We start from the raw sequence: 12,557 nt of genomic DNA on the forward strand, positions 1-12,557 counted from the left end.
CATAGGGTCTGTGATACATAGGGTTATGCATAGGGTCTGTGATACATAGGGTCTATTATGCATAAGGTTTGTTATGCATAGGGTCTGTTATACATAGGGTCTGTTATGCATAGGTCTGTTATACATAGGGTCTGTTATGCATAGAGTCTGTTATGCATAGGGTCTGTTATACATAGGGTCTGTTATGCATAGGTCTGTTATACATAGGGTCTGTTATGCATAGGGTCTGTTATGCATAGGGTCTGCTATACATAGAGTCTGTGATACATAGGGTCTATTATGCATAAGGTTTGTTATGCATAGGGTCTGTTATGCATAGGGTTATGCATAGGGTCACTATGAGTTGGAACTGACTTGATTAGACTTAAGAAAAACAACAATGGAGGTTTGAATTCACAAGCATACACTGAGCATTTACTTTCTATCGAGTTCATGTAAGCACTTTGGGTAATTTAAAGAGAAATCAGAACCATCAAAAAGCTTACAGTCTAGCTAAGGAGTTGTACACTGGCTCTGCTTTTCGAGTTAAAAACTAAAGATGTGGATTTTATTATAGGAGGGACGGTGACAAGACGTGTGGGCAGAAACTCCTCTTTAATCCTCTAACTACATTTCCTATGTGATTACATAAGTAAAGAAAGTATGGCACATGATATTTGATATCCTAATATCACAGTTTGAAACGTTACCTCTCCTTTGTTAAGTGCACCCACATTTCCAGTGCAATGACACAAGAGGGGCCCGGGATGTTCCTTTCTACATGGGACACCCTGTGCTTGCCTTTCAAGTGTGGGCTCCCCTGACCCAGACTTTGTCCCTTATGAGTGCTTAAGAAATCAATAGTGGGGCAGGAGTTGAGGGATGAGATGGGGATTCACAGTGCAGATAGTTAACCAGTCTTGCTGACAAGAGGAGGAAAACAGTCTCTGGGGGCTTTGAAAGATGTGTAGCCACGTGACCGGTACCACATTTTCTCCCACATACACAATGCACGTCTACTATGCCAGGAAACGTGACTTGGTTCTGCGCAGATACCAAGCACCACATATATAAGACTCCGCACAGCTGTGTTCTCAGTAAATTCCTGTCTGCTCTCTAATATATTTGTTTAGGACAACTGATTATATTTATTATTTTACAGCAATATCGAGCTTATGTGGCCTTCCCAGACTTCTTCCGGAATTCAACTGTCACGTGGTGGAAGACAGAATTGAAAGAGATGTACACCAACCCACAGAATCAAGATAAAAGTTTGAAGTTTGATGGCATATGGATTGTAAGTGTGTTGTGTATTTACAGTGTGTGTGTGTCTGTGGTGTGTGTGCAGTGTGTGGTGTGTATGCATGTATAGATGGGCATTGCATCTCTATGTATCTATGTGTGGTGTGATGTGTGTGTGTAGTACGTGTATGGTGTGTGTGCATGCTGTATGTGTGGATGTAATTGCATGTGGAATGATGTCGCCTGTCTTTGTGTGTATGTGTTGTGTGTGTAGTGGGTATATGTGTATATATGTGTGGATGGGCACTGCTATCGTTGTGTATCTGTGTGTAGTGTGTGTGTGAAGTGTATGTTTGTTTGTGGTATCTGTAATGTGTACCTGTGGATGGGTGTTACCTATCTTTCTATATGTGTGTGGTGTGTGTGTATGAAGTGTGTATTTCAGGGGTGTGGATATGTGATGTGGTTGGGAATATATGTCTATGTGTGTACATGTGGATGGACATTGGCTATCTTTGTGTATCTGTGTGTAGTGTGTATATGGGGAGCTTGTGTGGTATTAGTACATATGTATATGCATGTACATGTGGATGGATGGTGCCTTTGTGTCCATCTGTGTGGAGTGTGTGTGTATGTGGAGCGTGTACATGGGGTATATGTGTATGTGTGTACATGTGGATGAATGTTGCCTGTCCTTGAGTATCTGTGCATGCGATGTAGTGTGTGTATGTGGGGTGTGTACATGGTGTGTAGGTATATAAGTGTGCATGTGGATGGGTTTTGTGTATCTGAGTATTTTTGTGTGTGGTGTGTGAATGGGCATTATCTATCTGTGAATTTGTGTGTGTGTGTGTGTAGGGTGTGTGTATGTATGTGTGTGTGTGTGTGAATGGGCACCATCTATCCGTGTATTTGTGTGTGTGGTGTGTGGATGTGTGGATGGGCATTGTGTGGGTGTGTGGATGCGCATTGTCTATCTGTGTATTTGTGTGAGTGTGATGTGTGTAGGGTGTGTGTAGGGTGTGTATGGGTGTGTGAATGGACATTGTCTATCTGTGTATTTGTGTGAGTGTGATGTGTGTAGGGTGTGTGTAGGGTGTGTATGGGTGTGTGAATGGACATTGTCTATCTGTGTATTTGTGTGTGTGTGGTGTGTATAGAGTGTGTGTGGGTGAGTGAGTGGGCATCGTCTATCTGTGTATTTATGTGTGTGGTGTATGTGTAGGATGTGTGTAGGGTGTGTGGGGGTGTGTGAATGGGCATCATCTATCTGTGCATCTATGTGTGTGGTGTATGTGTAGGGTGGCATGTGTGTACATGTGGCTAGATTTTGTGTCCACGTCTTATGTACCAAAGCATACATATCACTAATCTTTATTCATGTGGGCAGTAATTATCCACAATGCAACAGCCTCACTTCCTCCCAGTGGAGTGGAGCAGCCCTGACACACCCTGGCCTTGTCCCCTTCCTGTCAAAGCTCCTGAGTGATTACTGGCGTTCTTACCTTACACTGAGGGCAATCTTTTACCCTCTAGCTAATCTCTCTGTTGGTTGACTGAACTCTGTAGTCAGCCCCATCACGACTTGACAAGACCCTCTGTGCAGGCGCCATATTGCCAGATGATGACCATGTTGTTCACTACTCTTGTCTTTGAACTGACAGGATTATTTAACAGCAAGATCACTCTGTGTTTACATTTCCAGGACATGAATGAGCCCTCGAGCTTTGTGAATGGAGCCGTCCCCCCAGGCTGCAAGGATTCCACGCTGAACCACCCTCCATACATGCCGGGTGAGGACCTTGACCCCTCCATGACTCAGCTTGGCCACAAGGAGGGGGACCCTGTGTTAGCCTAGCGGCTTGGTGTACCCCGGATTCTCGGGTTCATCCACACTGGTGCAGTGGTTTACTGGGGTCAAAAACAAAGGTACTTCCAGCCCTTAACCCACTTGGTGTGTGTGAATCACTAGTTCCATTGGGTGAATTTCTGGAATCTGCTTGAAAACACTTGGCAGTAGTAACATCTCAACAGCACGCTTCTGGCCCAGCCTCTTAAAGAGCCTTTTCGTGTGTGTATTAATGTCTACTGGTGTGGCACTGTAGGATCAGCATTGGACTCTGACTCATAGGTAGGCTGTTCAAACAGCAGCTGTTCCTTGGAAACCCCATACAGGGTTGTTATGAGTTGGAACTAACTAGTTGGCACTTAACAACATTAATGTCCCACAGAAATGCAAGGGCCACACACAGATGGGTGAGAAGTTGAAAGTTGAGTCAATGGACAAAGGACATTTTCTGAATTATATGGCCTTCAGTAAATGACTTCATGACTCCAAATCTCACTTTTGTGAACTGTAAAGAGGCTGGGGCATCTTCTTCATGTGACATAATTTCACATCAAGAGTCAAGATCAGAGTGTGGGACACAAGAATTTTTCCTTGGCTCCATTCTCCTGGAGGACCTTGCAGGGCAGTGTGTTGCTGGCTGACCCACATGCAGACCCCATGGCAGCTGGATAGAAGCCGGCTCCCAGGCCCGGGGAGGAAGGGAGGCCCATAGATTCTTGAAGAGAAGTCTGGGGTAAAGTAGGTTTGCATAGTTTTCATGTCTGCCTCTTTCCCTCAGTTCTGGAGTCCAGGGACAGGGGCCTGAGCAGCAAGACTCTGTGCATGGAGAGTCAGCAGGTGCTGGCGGACGGTTCCCTGGTGCGGCACTACGATGTACACAGCCTGTATGGATGGGCGCAGACCAGGCCCACCTACGAGTGAGTACATCAGAGGAGGACATGGGTCATGACCATCTAAGGGCTCTGGTGAGGTCCAATCAGTTCCTACTCATAGCAACTCCAGGTACAACGTAAAGTGTCACCTGCTCTTGTGCCAATCTCATAATCGTTGCTATCCCAGTGACGCAGCCGATGTGCCAGTCCATGTCAGCCAAGGGTTAAAGAGAGTTCGATCACAAAGGTGACGCAGTAGATCTCTCTGTCAAACAAACAGGCTTGGAGCATGGCACCAGGTCCTGCCATTACTGCCAGAACAGAGGCTGAATCAGGGAAGCTTGGGCCTGCAGCAAGAGGTTGGCCATGCTGGGGGCCAGGTCTGGAGTCAACAGTCAGTCTCATGCATGTTCAATGCCCAGTGCAGGGATGTGATTGTAACTTCGAGGGCTGGACCCCACTCTCTTTTATTTCAGAAGTGGACCTTCGCTCTGGGGATTCTTGTTTCTGGCCATTCTTGTTTGATAGCCAATTGGTTTTCTCCTGAATTAATACAGTTGTATTTTGTGAACCCAGAAGAATCACAGCAATTATCCAAAGAGAAATCTCAGATACATAAAAGAAGCACTGGGTCAGTTAGTGGTTTTGTCCCGTTTTAGGTGAGAGGCAGAGTGTGTTGCTGTTGTGAGCTGCCCTCGAGTCAATTCTACCTCATGGTGACCCCATGCGAACTGCCCCACAGAGTTTTCTTGGCGGTCATCTTAACAGCAGTAGATTGACAGATATTTCCTTCCATGGAACTGCTGGGTGGGTTTGAACTGCCAACCATTTGCAAACCGCTGTGCTACCCAAGCTCCCACCCAGTAATGTTCTCCACTATCCCTGTAGTCTCCTGGGGAGGCTCTGAGTTCCATCCTCTCCAGTCAGGCCCTGCCCAGGGACCATAGCTCTCTGAGTGGAAGCTTGGTAGCCCTTCCTCACCTGCACTACCTTGTCCTCACCCATCTCCTTGTCGCTCCACCCAGAGCTGTGCAGGAGGTGACAGGGGAGCGAGGCATAGTCGTCACCCGCTCCACTTTCCCATCTTCTGGCCGCTGGGGAGGACACTGGCTGGGAGACAACACAGCTGCATGGGACCAGCTGAGGAAATCCATCATTGGTGAGGAGCTCTCTTCCGGGGGTGTGAGTAGGGAGAGGCCTCTATGAAAGATTGATGGATGAGGAAGGAGAAGGTGGATCGAGTCCCCCGACCCCTCCTCTGATGGATGTGGTTTCTTGTTGCAGGCATGATGGAGTTCAGTCTCTTTGGCATATCCTATGTAAGTTCCTCTTGGGTCACTCCAGATCCCTAAGTAGATGGGCAACGCCTTCCAGAAATGACCAACAAGTTCATGTTATTTCATCTTATTGTAGACGGGAGCAGATATCTGTGGCTTCTTTCAAGACGCGGAATACGAGATGTGTGTTCGCTGGATGCAGCTGGGGGCCTTCTACCCCTACTCCAGGAATCACAATACCATTGGGACCAGGGTAGGACATCTACTCGTACCTCAGGTGTTCTGTTACATAAACTAACTTTCAGTGTGGAGCTACAGTGAATGAAATCTGTGTTTCCTGGGGACATCTTCAACATCACAGAGCCCTCACATCACCATGGACTGCATCCCCAGTGTTCTCTGGTCCCTCAGTCTTTCTACGTAGGGCTTCAGTGACCCCTCTCAAGATTTCAAGAATGCTCTCTGAGTAGTATTACAGTGATGGTGGTTTAGCTGTGCATGGTCTTCAGTTGAAACAATCTTTTAGTGCCTTTCCTCAGGTATTCAAGGTCCCCTGGGCAAACTCTGAATACTCTCTTTTCTCCTTTAGAGACAAGACCCCGTGTCCTGGAATACCACCTTTGAGGACATCTCCAGGAGTGTCCTGCAGACCAGATACACTCTACTGCCGTACCTCTACACTCTGATGCACAAAGCCCACGCTGAAGGCAGCACTGTGGTCCGACCACTCCTCCATGAGTGCGTGTCCTACCTGAGTCCCAAATGATGCATGGATAACTCATTCTATATGGTTCCAATGACCCATGAATAATCTGGTCCCATTGACTTCTGGATAATCTGTTCCATATGGTCCCATTGACCAATGGACAACCCATTCCTTATGGAGCCCACTGAAGGAGAAGGGTCTTCCTTATCACACTAATGTCTTAGATTGCCTTTTGCCATAAACTTTCCATTGCATCAATCATCTATTTTCACTCGTTTGGCACAATATAGCACAGAATAATGTACTACTTATGTGGGCATACAAACATCTACCTATCTCTTGTAGGAGTTTGCTCATGTGGACTTATCAACGTAAGTTCAGGTTACAAAAAAAAAAAAAAAAAAGAATTCTAGGACAGGAATAGAGGGTATTGAGGGAGGAAGGCTATTGTTGCATTTAAAATATGCCATGGATAAGAAACATGATTTATAAATGAGAATATCCAATCTTTTCTGGAGTTTGGGAAGCATGACATTGTATTAGTTTCCTAGTACTGCTGTAACCAAGTACCATGACTTGACTGACTTATATTGACAGTAATATATTGTTTTACAGTTTTGGAAACTGAGAGTCAAGTTCAGGGCCATGTCGATTTCTCCTGAGTTGTTGAGAGAGAAACTGTTCCTTGCTCGCTCATAACTGCTGTGTTGACCAGTGTGCCTTGGTCTGTAGATCCATCTTCACATGGCTCATCTTCACTCAGTGTCTCTCTGTGTCTCTTATCCTTAATAAGGACACCACTCAAATGGGATTGTTGTTGTTGTGAAGTGCTGTTGAGTCTATTCCGACCCATAACAACCCTGTATAGGGTTTCCACGGAGCAGCTGCTGAGCTTGCACCGCCAACCTTGCAGTTCAAATGGCTTTACTGTCTGGTGCATTAACCCACAGTGCCACACCAGGACTCCCAAAATGGGATTGTTGTTGTTGTTAAGTGCCGTTGAGTCGGTTCTGACCCATGGCGACCCTGTATAGGGTATGACCTCACGTTCACTTAATCACATCTGCAAACTTCCTGTCTTCATACTGGGGGGTGAAGACTTCAATATGCCTTTTTGGGGGACATGAACCAACCCATAATGGTCATGTAGAAAATGGTGACGCATGTACCTGACTAAACTGTACCTAGAGGAAGAGGAGAGGTAGCACACAAGGCAGATTGGATTTTGGAATGGACCCCAAGTTGGGGCAGTCTGTCTAGAATTTGACTTGGGTCCTTTTGGGAGTTCTGACTCTAGTGCCTTGGTTTCTCTTCTCAGGTTTGTGTCAGACCTGGCCACCTGGAATATAGACTCTCAGTTTCTGCTGGGCCCCGCCTTCCTTGTCAGTCCTGTCCTACAACCTGTGAGTAGAACCCCAGACGGACGGGTGGAGGGGACCAGCAAGGAGCTTCCTGACTCCTTCTGCTTCTTCCTCTCCTCTGAGCTAAAGGTTTCACTCATGTGTTCTGGGGCTTACTTTCTTCATCTTTAAAATCTACATTCACTCTGGTTCATAGGACAATTCAGAAAAAATATACCTTAGTAAAGCGTTTAATCTGGTTCATAGGACAATTCAGAGATGAACTATGCTCTAGTAATTTAATGCATTACCGGAGTTTATTTCTTCTGAATTGTCCTATGAACCAGAGTGAATGTGTAGATTTTAAAGATAAGAAAAGCAAGCTCTAGAAATGCATTCCATGGAGTCCTGATGTGGTGCTGTGCGATAATGCACTGGACCACTAGGTTGTTTTGACCCACAAGGTCAGTGGTTCAAACCCACCAGCTGCTCCTTGGAAACCCTATACAGGGTCAGAACTGATTTGGCAGCACACAACAACAATAACAATACATTCAATGGAGTCCTGGTATAGCGCTGTAGGATAAGCACTCGACCACCAGGTCTGTTGGAATTGCAAGGTTGTCAGAGAACCACCGGTTGCTCTTTGGAAATCCTATACAGAATCACTATGAGTTGGAAGGGACTTAATGACTCTCAACAACAACAACAACAACAACAACAACAACAACAACAGTACATTCAGTGATAGAGTCATTTCTCCATTCACTGGAGTAAGGAGTGCGGGGTCCATTAGAGTATATAATATATTCATCACAGCCCTCTCTGGGCTGGAAAACAAAACTGTGTAGAATGAATGCCTACATCAGATTCTTCCTCTCTCTACCTAGAGTCCTGGTGTGGTGCTGTAGGGTAAGCACTGAATGAAATGGTCAGTTTGAACCACAAGGTCAGCAGTCCAAACTCCCCAGCAGCTCCTCGGCAGCCTTGTACAGGGTCACTATGAGTTAGAACCGACTCGACGGCACCTAACACACACACGCATACCTCTCTACATAGAGTAGGTTCTCTCCTTACTTCCTTGGTTGATGATTTGTTGTTGTTAAGTGCCGTGGAGTCATTTCTGACCCATAATGATCCTGTATAGCGTTTGTGAGGAGCGGCTGGTGGGTTTGAACCACTGCTGTTGCAGTTCAAACTGACCTTATGGTCCAGTGCTTATCCTACAGCATCACATCAGGACTAGGTTTCTGTTTAAAATACCAACTAACTAACTACCTTTGGCCAACAGTTTTGCTGCACTTTTCATATTTTCTGACATCTGAATGCTGGTTGTTGTTAAGTGCTATAGAATTTGTTCTGACTCACAGCGATTCTTACAGGGTTTCTGAGGAGTGATTGAGGAGTTTGAACTGCCATCCTTGTGGTTCAAACCAACCTTAAAGTTGAGTGCTTATTCTACAGCATCACACCAGGAGTATGAACACTGGAACACATACACAGCTTTTTCCTGGCCCAGTCCCAACCTCAGTCTGGCTCTTTACAGGGGGCTATGGGGAGACCTATGAGCCAATGGTGGCTTCTGCTTTCAAAGTCTTGGGTGGCAAAGGGCCTATGGAAGGAAGTACCCGGTTTGGGGTGGGCAAGTCTTCCCTGTTAGAGAAGGGGAGGGAAAGGAAAGTGTTTCCTCACTGATAGCTTCTGGGGGGGAGGGGAGGCAAGGTGGGTTCAAGGCCAGAACTCTCATTCCAACCCTGTTCCTATGCAAACCGGCATCTCAGACTTAGACTACAGAACTACAGTGCTCACCTGCTTTCCTTTCATTTTAGAATGCCAGAAATGTCAGTGCGTATTTCCCTAGAGCTCGGTGGTACAATTATTACACGGTAAGTGTTCCAATTGTTTATACAACCTGTGAGCATGGCGGTTGAGTACAAAGACAGACTTCAGGACAATTTCTAGCTCTAAACTCACCTGATGAGTGGTCTTGGTTCAGCTTCAGTTTCTCATCTTCAGATGGGTCACAGCTCATCATCCCTCATGGGCTTGCTGTGAAGTAACACAGACAGCCCCTCTCCGGGATCTGACTCCTCCTGATGTTCTTTATGTCTTAGTCTTTATTTTTCCTTGTTGTGGCTATTAGAAGCTGGTAAACTGACTCTCAGTCCTAGTGCCCCTGTGTCCAACAGAACGAAACACTGCCCGGTCCTGTGTCCTCTTCACATTGTTGTTATATTGGAGGCATTGTTGCTGTCACCTTGACAACTCATCATGTTGAGGGTCTTCCTCTTTATCTCTGACTCTCTACCAAGCATAATAACGTTCTTCTCTGGGAGATGGGTCACTCCTGGTAAGTGTCCAAAGGTGAAGTCTTGCCATCCTGGTTTATAAGAAGCATTCTGGCTGTACTTTTTTTTTTTCAGGATAGATTCTTTTGTTCTTCTGTTCAGTATTGTTTGTCAATGCCAAATTCAAAGCACTTGGTCTTTCTTAGTCATAGTTCAGCTTTTACATTCATATGAGACAATTTTAAAGACCATGGCTTGGTTCAGATGCATCTTAGTCTTTAAAATGACATCTTAGCTCTTGAACACTTTAAAGTGGTCTTTTGCAGCAGATTTGTCCAATGTAATCTGTCACTTGATTTCTTGACTGCTGCTTCTATGGATGTTAATTGTTCATCCAAGTAAAATGCAATTCTGGCAACATCAATGCTGTCAGCATTTATTGTAATGTTGTTTATTAGTCCAGTTGTGAGGACTTTTTTTTTTTTTTTTTGAGGTGTAATTCACAATGAAGAAAGACTTTAGCCCTTGATCTTCATCAATAAGAGCTTAATTTCTTCTTCACTTTCAGTAAGCAAGGTTATGTCATTTGCATATCACAGGTTGTTAATGAGCCTTTCTCCAATACGGATTTTTATATAGTGTCGTATACAGGAGTCCTGGTGTGGCGGTGTGGGTTAATGCGCCAGACTGCAAAGTTGTTTGAACTGCAAGGTCAGAAGTTCAAGCTCACCAGCTGCTCCTTGGAAACCCTATACAGGGTGGCTCTGGGTCGAAACCGACTCTATGGCACTTAACAACAACAATAAATACAGATCGAATAATTTTGGTGAAATGATATTTTTCCTACATCATCACTATTTGAGGTGATGGATAAAAGTCAGATGTAAGATTCTGTAGCCTTGATTGTATTGTTGGAGGACATACTGACAATTTGTCTGCGTTTTAGGAGTTTTGTATGATATAGTTTATGGCAAGTGATTTTACTCACTGTAGTAAGTGGTGCTATAGAATAAATACTGGATTGATAACTACAAGGTGGGTGGTTCAAACCCATTATCTGCTCCTTGTAAATTTTACTGGGTCATTATGAATGGGAACTGACGTAATGGCACTGAACAACTCTGACAGTAAATTTTTAGGTCCCTAGGTGGTACTAATGATTTGTTGCCAATTATTAGCCCAAACCTTGGTGGCTCAAACCTACTGACAGTTACCTGGGAAGAAAACCCTTGTTTTCTGCTTCTATAGAGATTATGTCAGAAAAAGCCTAAGGAACACTTGTGACTCGGCCACATGAGGTCATCAAGTGTCAAAATTGAGCCAATGGCAATGGGTGTTGCAAATGGTCAGTGTGCTCAGCTGCCAATAGAAGTGTCGATGGTTCAAATCCATCTAGGGGAAAAAAGCAACCGTTGAAAGTCCTATGGAGCAGAGTTGGACTCTGACAGACATGGGGTCACTTGGAGTTGTCACTGAGTTTGTGGTAAGTGGGCCTTAGATTACAGAGTCTCGTGGCAGTGCCAGGAATCAGGGTCCACTTGGGGAAGGTGGTACCTGTGCCAATGCTTCTTTCTGCCACCCTCTACCTCCTACACCACATCTGTGGAATCAAAGACAGGGATCTGGAGGGAGGGAATGTTCTGTGGTTCTGCTCCCTGCCTCCCGAGCAGTGTTTATGGAATCGAGCAGTGCTGTCTCCCAGAGGACATTTGCCTGTCAGAGAGGATTGGGGGAGAAGGTAGTGGCATCAAGTAGGTAGATGCTAGGGATTCTGCTAAACATCCCAGAGCACAGGATGGTCACCCACAGCAAGGAATTGTCCATTCAAAAGAGACCATGGTGCCTGGGTGGAGAAGCACTGTGTCTGCAAGAGGAAGTGTGCGAGCGTGGCCTCTGGTAATGGAGGGTTTATGCTGGGACATGGCAGCACCTCCCCACCACACAGGCAAGAGAAAAGCAGCAACCATCAAGGCAGGTATTCTCAGTGACGAGTGGGTTAACAGACTGTGACATTTCCTGTGAAGCTATGAAGTTGTTGGCTACGCTCCTGGGAGTGAAGATGGAGTAGTGAGGGCTGATGGGGCAAAAGTGCACTCTTGGTGCAAGGGAAGGTATAGCAAAGCCACGTGGGATGTGTGGGACCAACAGGAGTGAGTAGGATTGTCCAGTCTTCTCTGGCTGTGCTCGGGCACAGAAATTACAGTGGAACATGGGTGGGGGTGATCCACCCTAGGATCCCCAAAGGCCCTAGCAAGATGTTATAGTAGAAGGTATAACATGGCCCCTGGGTGTGTATATCTGTGTGTGAAAGCATGTGTATGTACATATGAGAGTGTGTGTGTGGTATATATCTTTACATATGTGTGTGTGTTTGTTAGTAGTGTGTCTGTGTTTATGTCTGGATGTGTGTGTGTACTTACATGTGTAAGAGAATGTGTTTGTGAGTGTGTATGTGGTCTGTCTTTTAGTATGTATGTGTGTATCTGTGTGTGTGTGTAAGAGAATGTGTGTATGTCATTATGTCTGTGTGTGTGGTGTGTCTGTGTGTTCTATGTCTATATGTGTCTGTGTCTATCTGTCTGTGTGTGTCAGTGTGGGTTCTTTCCTTCATCATCTCTTACATTCTTCTGGTCCACAGGGTGTGTCCTTTGATGCCATGGGAGAGTGGAAGACACTGCCAGCCCCTCTTGACCACATCAACATCCATGTGCGTGGGGGCTACATCCTACCCTGGCAGGAGCCTGCACAGAACACCCACTTGAGGTGAGGGTGGGGCTGGGCTGATCTTCCTTTGGCATCAGTCTGCTCAGACACCCATCATGCCCATACCTTTGGGCCTATAACAACCGTATGAGATACATGGGTTTTAATTTAGTTTTTGAGGGTTTGGGGGTTGGCTTTTCTCAAACTCTTTGCATTCTTTGAACCGTTGTTCACTATTTCAGGTCTTAGCTGGGAGACAAGAGGGCTAAGACATGACGTATCAAATGGGAGGACAGTCAGG

At 45.6% G+C, this 12,557-nt stretch overlaps 1 protein-coding gene across 1 annotated transcript in view; it reads left to right on the forward strand.

Annotated features, from left to right (window-relative positions):
* The window catches only part of MGAM (maltase-glucoamylase (alpha-glucosidase)), a 69,814-nt gene that overhangs the window by 54,628 nt on the left and 2,629 nt on the right, over positions 1-12,557 (forward strand). Inside the window, exons 33-43 of the mRNA XM_006861259.1 lie at positions 1,142-1,276; positions 2,927-3,014; positions 3,849-3,987; positions 4,968-5,101; positions 5,227-5,261; positions 5,356-5,472; positions 5,809-5,957; positions 7,244-7,328; positions 8,002-8,009; positions 9,103-9,151; positions 12,192-12,316. Coding sequence (XP_006861321.1) covers positions 1,142-1,276; positions 2,927-3,014; positions 3,849-3,987; positions 4,968-5,101; positions 5,227-5,261; positions 5,356-5,472; positions 5,809-5,957; positions 7,244-7,328; positions 8,002-8,009; positions 9,103-9,151; positions 12,192-12,316 — 1,064 coding nt within the window. The remainder of the gene's footprint in view (positions 1-1,141; positions 1,277-2,926; positions 3,015-3,848; positions 3,988-4,967; positions 5,102-5,226; positions 5,262-5,355; positions 5,473-5,808; positions 5,958-7,243; positions 7,329-8,001; positions 8,010-9,102; positions 9,152-12,191; positions 12,317-12,557) is intronic.

The sequence above is a fragment of the Chrysochloris asiatica genome, unplaced genomic scaffold, assembly GCF_000296735.1.
Source record: "Chrysochloris asiatica unplaced genomic scaffold, ChrAsi1.0 scaffold00041, whole genome shotgun sequence".
Lineage (NCBI taxonomy): Eukaryota > Metazoa > Chordata > Mammalia > Afrosoricida > Chrysochloridae > Chrysochloris > Chrysochloris asiatica.